This window comes from Mustela nigripes, chromosome 4 (genome assembly GCF_022355385.1).
Source record: "Mustela nigripes isolate SB6536 chromosome 4, MUSNIG.SB6536, whole genome shotgun sequence".
Taxonomy (NCBI): domain Eukaryota; kingdom Metazoa; phylum Chordata; class Mammalia; order Carnivora; family Mustelidae; genus Mustela; species Mustela nigripes.
The window spans coordinates 117,747,197-117,764,326 of NC_081560.1; the positions used below are offsets into that span (position 1 = coordinate 117,747,197).

The 17,130-nt window shown below is 42.7% G+C and overlaps 1 protein-coding gene across 1 annotated transcript in view; it reads left to right on the forward strand.

Moving 5' to 3' along the window:
- RNLS (renalase, FAD dependent amine oxidase) overlaps positions 1–17,130 on the forward strand; it is a 55,496-nt gene that overhangs the window by 16,043 nt on the left and 22,323 nt on the right. Inside the window, exon 3 of the mRNA XM_059397643.1 lies at positions 14,033–14,208. Coding sequence (XP_059253626.1) covers positions 14,033–14,208 — 176 coding nt within the window. The remainder of the gene's footprint in view (positions 1–14,032; positions 14,209–17,130) is intronic.

Here is a 17,130-nt window from a genome sequence, read left to right on the forward strand (position 1 = left end):
TTAATTTACCTAGTTTATGATAAGATCTCATTTTGGTGGTAATTATTAGTGTCTTACTCACCTGTCTCCCCCAGACACTTTTCTACAAAGACTTTTAATGGTTAGTAGAGGAAAATGCTCATTTTGTAATAATTTCGTGTTATGATCATGACTTTTCTATATACTTTATAAGTTTGGGTCATTTTAAAGTAATTCTTTGGCATATTTCTTTTTAATATATATATAGAGAGAGGTTTACTTATTTATTTGAGAGAGAGAGAGAGTGTGTGTGAGTAGCGGTAGGGAGGGGCAGAGGCAGAGAGATAGAATCCTCAAGCAGACTCCCCACTGAGCACAGAGCTCCACCGGGGCTCGATCCCAGGACCCTGATATCATGACCTGAGCCAAGGTCAGATGCTAAACGTACTGAGAAACCCATGCGCCCCATTAAAATGTATCCTGACATGATAATAAGTTAGAATTCCTTGAAAGTAAAATTTCAACAGTGTTTTTAATCTGATATTCTCTTTTCCCCTTGTTTTAGTTTTGCAAAATTTTGGAGGCTATGTATTTTGAAGTCTACGTAATGTTGGTGGAGCTGAACTATCCGTGGCTCTATGACACGTGGTCTCATCTGACCAGTAATCCTAGTAGGGTCTTTGGCCATCCTTGAGTGACACTGACAGGAATATAAAAATGTACCTTGTTTTAAAGGAACAATACTAAACATATGTGCTCCCTCAAAGAAGGCAGAAACAATTCTGTAATTTAAAATCAGCCTCCTGAGGTTTAGCCTCCTTATTTCCATAGCTTGCCTGAAGGAACGCCTCTGGAGAGACCGGTCTCCGGCTCAAAACCAGATCTGCTTTTCCGACACGGAAATAAACGCAGGCATGTGAGGAAGGATGGCGAGCGCCGGACTCAAACAGGGGTCGTCGGCCAAGTGGCAAACTTCCCTCATACAGAACCTCCCAAGGACCCTGTAACAGGGATTCTGTGCACCTGCAAGGGTCTGTCTCTGCCGTGGAATCTGGAAGTCTTGCCTCCTTGGTTTGCCACACTGGGAAGCTTTAAGAAATTGCTTCCTCTGAAAGGGTCAGAATTATTTGAAAGATCATCAGAATTTCCAAGTCAGTAGTAACTGTGATTGGGAAAGTCAAAGTCCCAAGTCCTGAGAAGGAGGAGTAGGGGAAACATTACCTCAGACCCTCCTGAGGCAGAAATACGTATGAGTTTGAGTTCCGATGTACACAACGTGTATCAGGGTTTGAGGATACCATGGGTCTCCCCTGTCCCTCTTGCTGTGTGAGCGCATGCACACACAGCAGCTTGGGTATGTGCTGATTAGGTCTTAAATTACAAAGAAGAACATATACTTTTCCCGCATCACAACTCATTTCTATTTTAAAAAAAAAATGCAAAGAGGAGTTTTCTATAGCCTGAATTTAGAACAACTGGGTCAGGAGTTTGAAAAGGACAAAGAAATAAAATGAGAACCAGAATGATGTTTGTTCGACCTTTGAAGACTCCATCCCCATAATCTTTATTAAGCTGCGCTAAGTGCTTTCCAGGCTTTATCACATCTCATCTTTACGACGACGACTCTATGAGGTAAACACTTCCCCCCACTTTATGGATGAGGAAGCTACAGCTCTAAGCTCTAAGTAGAACCACGACTTCACCCTGAACTTCCTTTGTCTCTAAATCTCCCTTTTTTGGATAAAAGCATCTCTGTCCTGGAGATCCTAATGACAGCTCCCCACGGAGACTTCTTTGGTACCACCACCCACCCTTCCGCATACCGAGATTCAGCCGTACCTGGAAACGAGGCCCTTCTTTTGTATATTCTTCCCCAACCTATACTTTCTGTCATATTGAAAATAACTGGCTTTTCAAATTCATTTCCTACAGATGAGATTGTAACACCAAACATGTTATTCCTCCACACCCAGCCTCTGGGGCCCTCCTCCACTCCTGTGTAAGTCAGCTCTTTCCACTGACGGCCTTATCTCCTAGAAAGCCTTGTTGACTTTGAAGATTTGCCTCAAACTTGTGTTCTCCCATCTCCTCTCCTCTCTCAGGACTTGGGGATGCCTCCTTAATACTTAGTGGTCCAGCCCAGCCCCTGTTCCCACCCCCGACTACATCTTGCTTCCAGCAGGGTATGGTGGAATATGGTGAACCATATAGGCAATGTATTGTTTATTTTTCAAGCAGCTTGGATTACCGGCGAATGTTGTCATTTACTTTCTCAGCCGGCTGGAGAAGGCAGAACACACTCTTCTGTGAACAATTTTCCATTGTTTACTGGGAGGTTATTTCCTGAATTTGTATACATTTCCTTATACTGGAGCTCTGGGGAAACATCTTCTAAAATTGGAAGTATGAACTTGAGGGAAATTCTCATTTTATGTTCATTTCATCGTGTGGGGTTTTACACACTTGTTTATACTTAACTAAACGCCTATCAGTATGGTCCTCTTATATGGGATTGTTTAGAGGATGTCTGTGTGTCTTGCTAAACAGAAGACATCCAAACGTATGTAGCCTGAGCTAACAAGGATCACAAACATACATAAGCGTTGGTTCTTAACATTTCCCTTCTGCCCTTTATTTAAATAAAGGCAAATGCATGCCTCCATACATACATATGCTGCAAAAGACACTCACGGCAAATACGCTGCCGCTTTGTCTCGGAGAGCTGACCCCATCCTGTTTGCCCTCCCGCTCCATGCCTCCTGGGTGTGGACGGACAGACAACGTAACTGTTCCTCCAACCATCTGATCATTCAGGTAGTCCAACAAATGTGGATTGCCCACCCTGAGCCCGATCCCAAGGGAGGGTCCGTAAGTTCAAGTAGCTCTCAGTCCAGAGGGAAGACAAGCTAGGAAATAAACAATTAAATACAGTCCCGTTAATACTCTGATTCCTCCCATGACGCATCATTCTCTGAGATTGAGGCTTCCCGTCAGCGAGGTGGGAGGCACGAGCCACGGCTCCGAGGAAATTCAGGAGCCCGAGCCCTCAGAGATGGAGCGAGTCGGCCTCCACGGGTGGGTTTTCCAAATGAACCACGAGGCGCGTTTCCTGCACACCAGCTTCTGAATTCACCGTTTGACAGGGTCTTCATCTGTGCAGGGACCCTGAGCTTGGCACCGCGTTTACCAGAAGGGCAAGACAAAGGCACGAGAGTGGAAAAGAATATACAAATTGGGTTTATATGCAAAAATGCCACATTCACGTGTAATTCACTAACGGTAAGCCAGATACATTGCACCCTGGCCGATTAGCACAACTGACTCAGTGATGGTAAGAGTATGGAGACGCGAGACCTCTCCGATGCTACTGGGGAGAGTGTCCCTTTTGGAGGACGCTTTGGCTGTGTCTGAAATAATTTCAAATGTGCTTACTCTTTGACTCAGCAGTCCTATTTCTAGCAGTTTATCCTAGAGATGGTCTCACGTAAGTGCACCAAAGGTACATGAATAAATGTGCTCATTAGGGCCTTTCATTGCTTGTCACAGAAACTGGAAAAAAGGAAAAGGAATATCCAGCTGAGGATGACCGGTAACAAACCGGGGTAATTCCATACTATTAAATTAAGCAGACCCCCATGAACTGGTAAAAAGCCATACAGATAGGTCAAATGAATAAAAGCAAGTTCAAGAACCATAGGCATAGTAAGAACGTATTTCCATTTTGAAGAGGAGAAGTAGATACGCAGTCTCATGTGTAGAAAATTCTGGAAGGATACGTGGGAAACTGTTGACAGCCATTACCTTGGGGAGTGAGACTGCCAGGGCTAAGTTAGAAGCAATACATTTACTTATTTTTCTCTTTATACCCTTTCACCGTGTTTGAGTAACCTTTTTGTTTTTTATGTTTTCTGAATTTAAATAAAAGTTTTAAACCACCAAAAAGAATTTCCTGCTATTTTTCCTTTAAAGGATCAGATTGGGAGTAACCCTATTAGGGACTCTAAGAAGTCTTATTTAATTTTATTTAAAACAGGCACTTCAAAAATATTTGACCAAAGAATTTCATTGTTTTTGCTTTTCCTAATAACTATGAATATGTCGCATGAGTCATCCCGTGGCAACACTGACCTGAGGAATCACAGGGACAGTATGACCGGCCTTCAGTCACATAGCTGGGTGGTGAGAGACAAATTTCTGAGTCAAGATCCAAAGTTCAATTGATGTCCTTCAGAAACAGTGTGTTGTCAGGATGGAGCAGGTGATCTGATTCATCTATACTAAATAAAACTGAACTGGTTCCTTAGGTGGGGACATAGCACCAGAATTTTCTGTAAATCTTAGATGATAGATGATAGTTTCCTAGGAAGAGTGAGGTAACTACCTTCAGTAGGAATGAGGGGAAAAAATCCACAATTATACTTGAATTACATTTCCTGCCATTTATGTATTCCAGATAAAGCTGTTCATTCAGACCTCTTCAGTGCTTTTCCTTGGGTATTTAAAGCAATCGCTATTACCCATTATTCCGGTCTCCCCTTCCAGGGAAAGAGGAAGGAAGAAAATAAAACAACTCTCTTTCTTCAAAGGTGATAGCATAAAAATGAAATAAGTAGAGGGAGAACTGTGAGTAAACTCGTTTTTCCCCCTTGCCTGGCCCATTGTCATTTCAGCCATCTCTCATTCCAGAACCTTCCTCTTCAGTTAAAACCAGAAAACCATGTCAGATGAATAGAAATAACTCCGTACACATTCACAGCTGTGGTTACAGTTGGAGGTAATGAAGGTGCCCACGAGCCGGGCTCCCAGGTAGGAGGTGATGAAATGGCCTGTGACATGGGTAGGTGCTCAGAAGAATCTGGGTCTCTGTCGTCTGCCCATAAGAAACAGACTGGGCTTATTAAAGAGTGAATGAAACCTGCAGGGGGTCTCTTGGGATAGTGAGGCCCCTGGGGACCTCAAGGAGCTGGAATTCTGGCAGCTGAGTGCTCTGTTCCTGTTTGGGTTGGCTTTGCTGGGAAGGTGGAGAAGGGGAGAAGACCTCAGAAGGGCACATTTTCCCATCTCAGCCCCCTTCCCCTCCCCGCCCCTCAGCATCCTTCCTTTTCCCTGCTGATCTTTCCTCCTCAGGGTGAGCTGGGGCTGGATTGATTTGTGGGACTTGGGGATGTGCTCGTTTTACTGTCCATGACATTTGCTGCTGGGCTTGGCGCTGTAGGAAAAGGCTAACTTGTAATCAGAGCGTTTATGGCTCCGGGGCAAGGGTTGTCGAGCCACTGCCGCTTGGAGCGGGGAGAAGGACACTTGCCACCAGTTTCTACTGCCAGGAGGGTGCAGGGAAGAGAGCCGCACACGGCCACCTGCGTGCTTTGTCTAGTCCGTTGTCCATCATGTTCATCCATCCTTCTGCTGAATTTCACCACTGGGCCACACCTGTTAGCAGGTTCACCAGCGGGTCAGACGGTGGGTCAATCCTGGAAGCCCCCCATGCACGTCCTTCCCGCAGCACTGAACACGACACTAGACGCCCACTCGCGCGCTCTTTGCATCAGGAACTAAAGACAGGTTTTCACGGTTGCCTCACTGCCCTGGGCCGGCAGCTACGGTATGTGCCACTCCTTCCTTCCCTGAGGGAGGTGGGACCTAGGACTGACCTGACCCTTCTGTCCATCATGATCCCACCTCTCTCCCTTGATCAATCCTGCCCAAAAGGGAAGTTTGCCAGGTAGAAGAGGTCTCTAAGATCTTGCATGTGAATAAAGGTGTCCCGGGGAGCTTCAGCTTGCCACCTAATGGAAGAATGTCCATTCTTCCTGTGGTTACATAGGTAAGAAAGCAGAAACTGTCCCAAATTTGGATCAGAAGTGATAGAGGAATATTCTAAGTTATTTTTTCTGCATATCTGATTTTTTAGCACGATATAGAAAATGCGTCTTTCTCCATTGTTTTAAGTTTGTTATCCACTATTTTGGATATCCTAAATCTATTTTAGGATATGTTTCCAGAGATATCTATTTTGATTCACTGACTATCCTTACCCATCAGTATTGGACATTTTTAATTGCTGTGGCTTTAGAGCATATTTAAATATATGGCAAAACAAGTCTTGACTCATTGATTTCTCAAAAAAAAAAAAAAAAGGAAATATTCTCATTGCTTTATTTTTCCCTTTAGGGTCATTTTTATTCAAATTCCAAAAAACTCTTGTGTAATTAATTAATATTTTTTTCTTACTAATTCTTGTGGATATATAGGGAAATCAATTTAACATCAAAATCTTTAAATTTGGGGCACCTGGGTGGCTCAATGGGTTAAAGCCTCTGCCTTCGGCTCAGGTCACGGTCCCAGGGTCCTTGGATCGAGCCCCACATCGGGCTCTCCGCTCAGTGGAGAGCCTGCTTCCTCCTCTCTCTCTGCTTGCCTCTCTGCTTACTTGTGATTTCTGTTTGTCAAATAAATAAATAAATCTTTTAAAAAAATCTTTAAATTTATTTGTAGGCTTTCATGTTGGGTCACTGTTGTTTTCAATTATATGAATTTTCTTTCTGTCTAGTATTACAAATTTTATTTCTATTTTTTATCTTAATGCACTGACCAGAGCAGTGTTATTTACCACCAGTCTTTCTAAGCATCCTTGGTTTATGCTGATTTTACTCTGATAAATATCTGTATCATTTCATTGTAAAGTATGATATAAATCATCAGCTTAAGAAAGATATTCTATCAGGTTTTGAGAAAGTAACTTTTCTCATGTATCTTTTCCCCAATAAATTGATATTAAATATTAGTGAATGACTTATATATACATATTGAGATTATCATGTTTTTCTTAATTATGCCTCCTAATAGGAAAAAATGTGCCTGTTAATATTAACAGAGAAATAACTTGCAGTATTGTGTATATATTTATATGTATAAATATGATGTGTATGTCTATAATAAACATTATGCTATCTTGATAATTTCAAACAAACCACAAGTAAAGCAACCAGATCTTGGAACCATTTTTAAAAAATTAATGTATTGACTGTGTTTTCAATTTCTTTTATATATTCTGGTTTATACTGATTTTCTTTATGTTGAGATAACTTTGATAACTTCTCTCTTCCAAGAAAAATCACTCTGTTTCTTCAAAATTTAAAAGTTTCTCAGCACTGGGGACACCTGAGTGGTTTAGTGGGTTATGTGTTCAACTCTTCTTCTTCTTCTTCTTCTTTTTTAAATAAACCTCAGGGTATTTTTTTTTAAGATTTTATTTATTTACTTGATAGAGAGAGAGAGCACAAGCAGTGGGAGCAACAGGCTGAGGGAGAGGGAGAAGCAGGCTCCCCGCTGAGCAGGGAGCCCAATGTGGGGCTTGATCTCAGGACCGGATTGGCTGAGATCAGGACCTGAGCCAAAGGCAGATGCTCAACCCTCTGAGCCACCCAGGTGCCCCTAAACATCTGATTCTTGATTTTAGCCCAGGTCATGACCTCAGGTCTGTGAGATAGAGCCCGGGTCAGGCTCTGCACCTGCTTGAGATGTTCTTTCTCTCTGTTTCTCTGCCCCTCCCCCTGCTGGTGCTCCCTGTCGCTCCCTATTTCTCTAAAAATAAAAATAAACAACTTCTCTGTATCTGATATATCCTATCTGGCAGAAGAAGGCAATGGAGATGCTTGCCTGTCCTTGAGGGGAGTGGAAAAAACAAGAAAAGAAATGAAATGTCTCCCCTGAGATGCCAGACCACATAACCACCGTCAGGCAGATTTGATGCAAGAATTCATTCTGCCAGTATATTCCAAAAATCTAGTTAAAGCAGTCAGGGGCAGTATTGCCCCCAAGGCATCTGTCAGAAGCTAAAGTAAATCTCCAAAGGAACACTCTTTAAGCTGAGGCCTCAGGGAATTTCTCAGATGCAGTTGCTAGGAACTTTAGGCTCACAGTAGGAAAAAAAAAAAAAAAAGAAATCACAAAATGCACAAGGAAGACACCATCATGAGCGTGCAGTGATAGCCACCCCTCACAACGGAAAGGGGACTCAGACTCATAAAGACCACAGATTGGGGAATAACCAAACACACAGTATAACACATTGACCCCGTTGAGAGAAATAAAAGAGAAAGAAACAATCCAGATGGATCATGTAGATCTAAAAATACAACTTTTACAGATGAAGAATCATTTAACATTTAAGTTAAATAGTTACTTATTTAATATTTAATTATTTAAATAATTTAATATTTAAATTTGAAATTCAAGGGAATATCATAAAAAACATAGATGAAGGGAGAAGAGTAAACCGAGAGGTAAATCAGAGGAAATCACATAGAATCTAGCATGGAGAGTTAGAAATGGAAAATATTAAAAAGAAACCCAAGACACATGAAGACAGAGTCAGAGCGTCTGCTCTATTTCTAATCCAAGTCCCACGAAGATAGAATAGAAAGAACAGGGAGAATTGTTTCCAAAATTCATGACAAAACTGAGTCTCCAGATTGAGAAAACTCAAGGAAGTCAAAGAACGGAAGCAAAAAGAGACATCTCAAGATAGCCAAGTCAAACTGCAGAACCCCAAAGGCAAAGAGAAAACAATAGAAACATCCAGATATAAAAGGAAAATTATCTTCAGAGGATCTGCTGTCCAATGGAGTTGACTTCTTAACAGCATCAGTACAAGCTAACCTATATGAACAGTATCTTTAAAGTGCTGAGAGCAAATATTTTCAATGTATTATATTACATGCCAAGGAAAACTATCTTTCGCAAATGTCAGTGAAATAAAGACATTTTTAGAAAATCAAAAGCCTTCAACAGAATCTCATTAAGGAATTTCAACATGAGATACTTTGGGAAAAGGAAAATAACCCTAGAGACAAGCTGTGAGATCCATGAAGGAAGCTGTGGATAGATAAATACAAACACTGAATTTATTTTTAAAAAAGCTGAATTCGTGAATCCTGGACAAAAACAAACAAACAGACAAAAAACTTGATAAAACATAAAATCAGAATTTAAGTAGTCAAAAGTTCTTATATGAATCTGGAGAAGGATAAACATATTAACTTTTGACTTTAATTTGGATGCTGAAGTCTGAGGGTAATCCCTAAAAACAGAAACCAAGTATATAATGTCCAAACTAGAAAAGAGGAAAAATGAAATAAGGGGTAAAAGTGGTTTAAACAAAAAGAAGGCAATTTTTAAAAAAAATTTTAAAAAGAAACAAATGTTGGAAGAGTGGAACAAATAAAAAATAGAAAATAAACCTCAAGGCATTTCTAAATGTAAAGATGTTCACAGTGTATTGTTCAAAGGCATCAGGAAATAGCCGGAAACTGGTAACAGCTTCAGTATGAACCACACATTGTCAGGATTAAAAGGAGAAACTGGGAATTTTACCATATTCAGGACAGATGTTTAATATATCTCTTTCAGTAATTGATCAGGCAGACAATTCATAAGAACTTAGTTGATTAGAACCACACAGTTGATAAGATTGTCCCAGCGGACTTAACTAAAATTTAATTCAATGACTAAAAAGCACTCAAGCACACAGGCAACACTTAGGAAAACTGACGATGTTTGAAGCCATTCCAGAGATCTTAAAGTATCATCCAGATCACATTCTTTGACTCAACACAATTGAGTCAGGATTTGTTTTAAAAATGGTTTTATTGGGGCATCTGGGTGGCTCAGTGGGTTAAGCGTCCGACTCTTGATTTCAGCTCAGGTCACGGTCTCAGGGTCGTGGGGTCGAGCGTCAGGCTCTGCGCTGTGTGTGGAGCCTGGTTGAGGCGCTCTCTCTCTCTGCTCCTGCCCCTCTCCGCCCCTCACGCTTTTGCTCTCTAAAGAGATAAAGTCTTTAAACAAATGTATTTTGTTATAAGGAGCATTGGGTCTTTCAGTGTGTTTAACCTATTAGTGGTTCTTTTTATGATTGATCTGACCGTGGCTCTGAGGCACTAATGTCCTTATTTTAAGATAAATTTCAGTTTTTGTTTGGGGGACAGAGGACAGCTTTGCAAGTATCTCCCTGGAGGGCCTTCTTGAGCTTGGTGTTCCATCAGCTGTAGACAGAAATTCTGCCCCACTGCTAACCCTGGGGCTCATGCTGTTGTTATCAACTCTTAGCTCTTTGACCCCATTCAAAACTGTAGACTAATTGCTATCATAACAAATAAAACAAAATAACAAGTGTTGACGAGGATGCAGAGAAATTGGACGCTTTGTACCTTGCTGGTGGGAATGAGGAAATGGGGCCGCTGCTGTGGGAAATCGATACGGTGGTTCCTCAGACATTTAAACATAGCATTACCATATGGTCCAGCCATCCCACACCTGGGCACACACCCAAAAGAAGGGAAAGCAGGGCCTCAAATACATATGGGTGCCCCGTGTTCGTATCAGCCTCATTCAAAATAGCCAGAAGGCGGAAGAACACATAAATGGATGGACAGATGACTGAGTACGCAAAACGTGGTCCATCCGTACCCTGGAATATTATTCGGTCTTAAAGAGGAAGGGGGTTCAGACACCTGCTGCAACACAGGTGAGCCTTACAGACATCACGCTAGATGAAATAAACCCATCCTGAAAGGATGTCATATTATTCCGTGTCTATGAGGCACGTCAAGTAGTGGGAATCCGAGAGAGGAACAGAATGGTGGTTGACAGGGGCTGGGGGAACGGGGATGGAGGGGCTCCGTGTTTCCTGGGTGTAGACTTGACGCGGAGAGATTAAAAAGCTCTGGGTACCCACATCCATGATGGTTGTTGGGCGATGTGGGTTAAGTGTACCTAATGCGAGACTACTGCATACTTAAAACAGGTTAAAGTGGTGAATTTTAGATTATGTCTATTTTACCACAATAAACAAATATATAAAAACAGCTGTGTCTATATCCAGGAATAGTCTGCCACGGTTCCTGGGGTGTTGATGCGATCATCAGTCTTCAAGCTTTGAGAGAAGCCAACATGGTTTCCCCTTCTGAAGTGACTCCTGCTATGGCATAGAGCCGAAACAAGAGTATGATCTGGGGGTCTGTAGCATTTGGGTAGCACTTCTTGTCTGAAGAAAGGTTTTATGTGTTCTCATCCATTTAAACCTTGTGACAGCCTTATAAGGTACGTAGTAATGTTCCCTTTCAATTGATGTGCGAAGGTGAGGCCCGAGAGATTAAGTTGTCCGGGACCACTGGGCCGTTGGGGTGCTCAGGTTCAAGTACTTACCTTCCCACTAAAGCCCCTGATCTCCCAGTGGACAGAAACAGTTGTCCCCTTAACGTGAACTTAACATTTCGTATGCCAAAAGTGAAGTGCTGTGCTTATTAAACTGAATAGAGAGAAGGAGAGAAAAGGTAACATTATTACCACCTTCCCAGTGACCCAAGAATACGGACTATAATGACTCGACGCTCTGAACCCTACTCACTTATTCGTGGCTCTTCCCCGTGCTCTCTTTCTAAACCCGAGTCACGTTTAAACTCCTGTTGGCTGTTTGTATTTTGGGGCTCTAGCTTCTAAAGATGCCCTTTCATTTGGGGAGGGCATGGAGAGAGGGGGCAGAGGGAGCGTTCCCTTCAAACTCATTGTTTCAGGTTGCATCGATTCAATTTTTAATCTAAATTCTGGAAAATTTTCGTCTGATTCCAATAAAAACAAGAGCCAGGTTTTCTCTCATTGTCATGCAAGAACAGTTTCATTTTGGGTCTTAAATTTCCTTTTTTACTGTTTTTCTTAGAGTGGATGGCTGATGTAAATGGGAGAAACCTGGCAAGACACCATCACGGCCCTCAGTCATTTTACAAGTCTCTCCCACTCCCAACCCTCCCCCCAGCCCCCATCAAAATGCCTGGGTCAGTGCAACCTTCAGATTCCCAGCACGCGGCTAGCATTCACTTTCCTTGGAAGCCTGCCATCCATAAGCCAGCTCTGAACCCCGACTCTCGTGCTTCCGAAGGTTGACCCAGTAGCTTTCTCTGTCTTTGGGAAGATTTGGTCCCTAATAGAAGGGGGATGGGGCTGACACCCCCTTGCTGGGAGGAAGCCTCCCTGAATCTATTACTTGGGAACCAAAATAACACTCCCTGGGGGGAGATGGGTGACCAGATTTTTTTTTTTTAAAGATTTTATTTTGAAGTAATTACTACACCCAACATGGGGCTTGAATTCAAGGCCCCTAGGCCAAGAGTTGGACGCTGTGTGGACTGAGCCTGTCCTGTGCCCCATGGGTGACAAGGTTGAAGGGCTTGAACTCCTGGGTCCTCCCCTGTGCGAGGTACCACTAACGTCTAGCCTGGTGGGTTTAACGCGGAATGTTCAGAGGTGGTCCCTCCGTGTCCTCCTCCACGTTGTTCCAGCCCCTGTGGGGACAGGCTCCTTACACCGTATTTACCGCACGGATTCCAAAGTCCGCTCTCCCACCTCGTGCATATAAAAATATTTGGAAGCCCTCGCTTGACTTTAAAATGCTCACAGGATTTTGGGACTCCCCCTTCCCCTGCGTTCTGTAAAATTCACAATCCAGGATTCTCTGGGCAGAGAGCAGTGGAAAAAATGAAGCACTTAAAAAAAAAAAAAGGCACTATCATTCGGGCAAGAGCACGGGACCTTTTCTTTTGTCTATATCGGGAGTATTGCTTCTGTTCTCGTGGCTCCCATTGATGAAGCCCCTGCTCGGTGCCAGAAATTGTGCCGAGCTCTCCCCGGCCGTTCATCCCTTAATCCTCACCACAGAACTGTGGGATCGGTACAAAGATTCTGATTTTACAGAAAATGAAACAAAACAAAAACTCTGAAATGGAAAGAAGGTAAGCGGGCCTGTAGCAAGTCAGTGGCTTAATGTTGTGCCACGGAGTACTTTTAGTGTGTAAAATTGTTCAAACACACTTGGCACACCTAGATCGTTGTCTTACCCTCGACGGTCCAAAATGAGAATTTTCAGAATCAGGCTTGCCAGCCCCTGTCAGACCTTACACACTTCAATATTCTCTTCTTTCAGCGAGGGGTGGGGGAGAACCAACTGTCTTATTATGTCATGCATTTTATGTTTTTAAAGACTTATTTATTTATTTGAAAGAGAGAGAGAGATCACAAGTGGGGGGTGGGTAGAGGGAGAAGCACAAGGAGCCTGATACAGGGCTCGATCCCAGGACCCTGGGATCATGACCTGAGCCGAAGGCAGACACTTCACCGGCGGAGCCACCCAAGTGCCCCAATTTCATGCATTTTTAGATCTATGATTGCCTCCCCTCAACTTTCTCTTCTACATGATTTAAAATCATAATAACAGGCAGACTCTTAATGTCCCTGTCAAGACTGTGTTTTGTAATGCCTCAGCCACTTTGCTCTCATCTAAAACTTCATTCAATTTTCTGTATTCCACCAAAGAGTGAAAGAGACGAAGGTGACGTGCATTATTTGAATTCGTGGAAATGCTGCAAAACAAACACGTAAACTCCATGGCAAACAAAAACGGAAAGTAGTTCGTGGGATGAATGAGGACGGTTTTACTCTTAGTGCTGCTTCAAAGATAAAGAATATTCGGAAGTCAAGCCCATTTTTAGAGAGAAGCTTGATTTTTTTTTTTTTTTTTGAACACGGTAATGATATTTTATTCTGTCACTTATATAATTTCAACAAACTATTTTGCAATTCATTTAACAGACAACGAAGAAGCGTTTACTGAACATCTACGTTGTTCTCCGAATTCAAGGAGAGTATAAGCGATACCTGAGAAACAGCTCCTGCCCTAGAGAACTTATAATTTAGTGGAGGAGAGATGGTGATTTTACCTGAGGCAGAAATGACTAGATGTTCCTTTTCCCCTTCCTTCTGGTTCTTTAGTAGGATCTGAAAATTTGTTCTCTAATATACATCGTGACTCTGTCCTCCTCTTCAGAGAAGCTTGATTTTGAATTTCAGAGATAGTCTAATTTGGTGGTCAGGGATTAGAATCGGTTTTCCCCTGTTTGTGGTCTATTTATGTACTATTTACGGTCTGCTTATTGTGATTCGTTCTTAACCCTGGTTTGAAAGGCTGACAGACATTTCCCTCTGACCTGCTTCAAGGCGTGTCTTTGTGTTCCTCTTACACTAGAGTCCTCCGAAGTCGGGCCTTCCGTTGTGGTTCACACCACTGTCCCCTTTGGAGTCACCCACTTGGAGCATGGCACCGAGGACGTGCAGGGGCTCATCTTCCAGCAGCTGGAAGGCGTCTTGCCAGGGCTGCCTCGGCCAGTTGCGACTCAATGCCAGAAGTGGAGACATTCGCAGGTAAGAGAACATGCGTGCGAGGACACAATCATCTTCATCAGTACTCCCTTTTTGTCCTCTCTGTCATTCCGTAGTCCAAGAATGGAACCGTGGGATCCCTGGAGCCATTACTTGTTTGCCCCATGTGTAACCGTAAACTTAACTTCTATGGGTCTTATTAGCCCAGTTATTTCTCAATGAGAGCTGCATACAGTTTTCCCCCGAGGTCATGTTCAAAATCCAGCATCGCAAGACTCACACACCCTGAAAAGCTGGGGTTTCGTATGCAGGCAAGGCAAGTTGTAGATCAAAATGCAGCTGTTTCTCTGGGGTTTTTCTAAGTCAGGACTGTGGTTACATAGAAACCACTTTAACCTCCCAAATTTTCTACAAGAGGTCACATTAACCTTGTAAGTGTATTTTGCTACCACAATTTTCATTTTTATTAAGTTCCCACTTTGGTTTTGACTGCCGCCAGCCAAGCTCCTTGGGGGGACCAAGATGAATACCTGTGTAGTTCAGCTGCTCAAGTTGTTTTTCTGGGTTAGATAAACCTGCTGATCCCTCCACCAGTTCAGATCCAAGCTCTTCACACTAAGTAAATGTTGACTTTTCCGGAAATCTCTGCGTATACCAACAGAAGTTTGTGAGTATTTGTAGAAAAAGTCTTTTGATCTGTAAACTCAATTGTAAAGCCATTTGGGGGACAGTGGAGCGCAAGGCAGAGGAGAAAAGCAGCAGTGATTTTTCTCCCCCTAAGAGCTCTGAGCCCGTTGGTTAGCTGATTGATCAGGGCTGTTGGGCACCCAACTTGGGAAACCTTTAGGAAAAAGGGTGTTGTGAGAAATTGCAGCAGATTCTGTATATTTTACATGTAGGGCTTTCCAAAATCAGAGGAATTGGTAAATTACTTTCTAAAACACTACAGCGTGCCTGTGTGTTTACCTGTGTCTTCTCAAGTTCAATTATACAGGGAACTTTTGGGGAAAATATTTACTTAAATATATCATGGTCACTTTAGAAGATTTTACTCTTTCCTTTTAAAAGCATTGAAAACCATCTCGATAACAAATGTCTTTAAGTGCTAGTAACTCAATTGTAGGTCAGCTTGAAAAAGAAGACAGGACATCATCCTGTTGCTATAATTTGAAGGTGGATGTATTACACAGCAAGTCCTTTTGCAATTTATAAATATTCTTGTGACTTCCACAAAATAATGAGCTGAAAAGATGGGTTAAAATCAATTTATCTCTTCAAACATCATGTGTTAATAGAAATAGATAGGCCCTAACCACAAAATGACCCATCCGAAGTTGTGCAATATCACAAAATTTAATAAAAAATATCGGAACACAAACCACATCCAAACCCTAGCCATGATTTTTATTACAATTTGGATGTTCTGTCTTGAAATGAGCCCAGTGCATTTATAATTCTGTTGTCACAAAATCTGCATTGGCTGCAAAGTCTAAAAGGGAGTAAGTTGTTTCATTGGAACTTAGAAGTTTGCATTTTCTGATATTCCTACCCTGCCCATAGTACATTGCACATCATTCTACAGAGCGTAACGTTATTCTTTATGGCAGAGATATTGCCTACATGGTGAAATAGAAGAAGGTGATGCTAGATAAGTAAATGTTGACTTTTCCGGAAATAGATAGGTCGGTAGATAGGTAGGTAGGTGATGGGTAGATGGACAGTAGGTAGGTAAGTAGATAGATGATAGAGGATAGATAGACAGATGATCTCCTCTATCACCTTAAAGAAAGGAATAAGGAATGACAGGTCCAAAGACGTAATAGGATTTAACTACTTTTCAGTTATTAATCCCAAGAGAACATCTCGCCAGTGCTTTTCAAAGCCCCATTGTAACCTTTGAAATTTGACATAAATGTGTGCCCCCCTCTTCCCTTGCTGTCCCAGAACACATGCATAGTCTATCTTCAACAAGCACACAGATGCACGTGCATGAGTATGGTCTCCTACATGTGTAGACTGAAGGGGAAGATTGTGTAGGAACAGGAACAGAAAAGAAAGAGGAACAACCCTTTGGTTTTGAACTTCCATTCACCTCTGAGCAGAGGTGCAGTCCCCATACTGGGAAAATCCCATCCGTGTCTTCTTCCAGTCTGGATCCTACCCTGTGTTCCTTTTCTTTTCCTCCTCCCCCTCTCCTGTTCCACCCCAAAAGGCTCTAATTCTTCACACTCCCACCCCTGTCATCCCCCTCCCCCTGCCCCTCTTTCTGATGAACAAATAATAGAGCTCTTCAAACCCTTATTTTATGACATCCTCAAGAGACCACAGAACTGGCGACCCCCGCCCCAGGCAGCAGTAGGTGGCGTGGATTCCCCATCCTTTGTCTCCATTCATTTTATTTTTTCTCTTTTTTTCTCTTCTTTTGCGATCTCTGCACTGTGCAGGGTAGGGGAGAGGAGGGAGAGAGAGAGAGGGAGCATGGGTGCCCATAGTTGCAGACCAGGAGCTGGGCCCTTCAAACACGGGATCTCATTTAACATTGAAGGTAGCCTGACAAGGTTGCCAGTTTTAACCCAGTCTAGCGATGAGAAAACTGAGCCCTCAAAGCCATGAAATAAATTCCAGAAGGTCCCTTGGCTCAGAGGGACAGAGCCAGTCTTCCCACCCGCTGAGTCCTTCATTCTCCCTTGGGCCCACCACATCATCTTCGCAGGTCCTGGGGATTAGAATGAAAGTTACAGAACCACAGTGATGGGAGGGAGGAAAGAGGTCTGTAGTTTACTCATTTAGCTACTCATTGACTCAATAAGCATTTAACGAATGCCGGTGGCATGCCTGGGACTCGGCTCCCCCAACCCCAGAGACTATGACTGATTGGCTGACGGCCTTCTCCTGAGACCCTGAGCTGAATTTTTGGTCTTGAGTAAGATAATGGTGTGTTCTTGTGGGCGCTGCTCTGCCAGG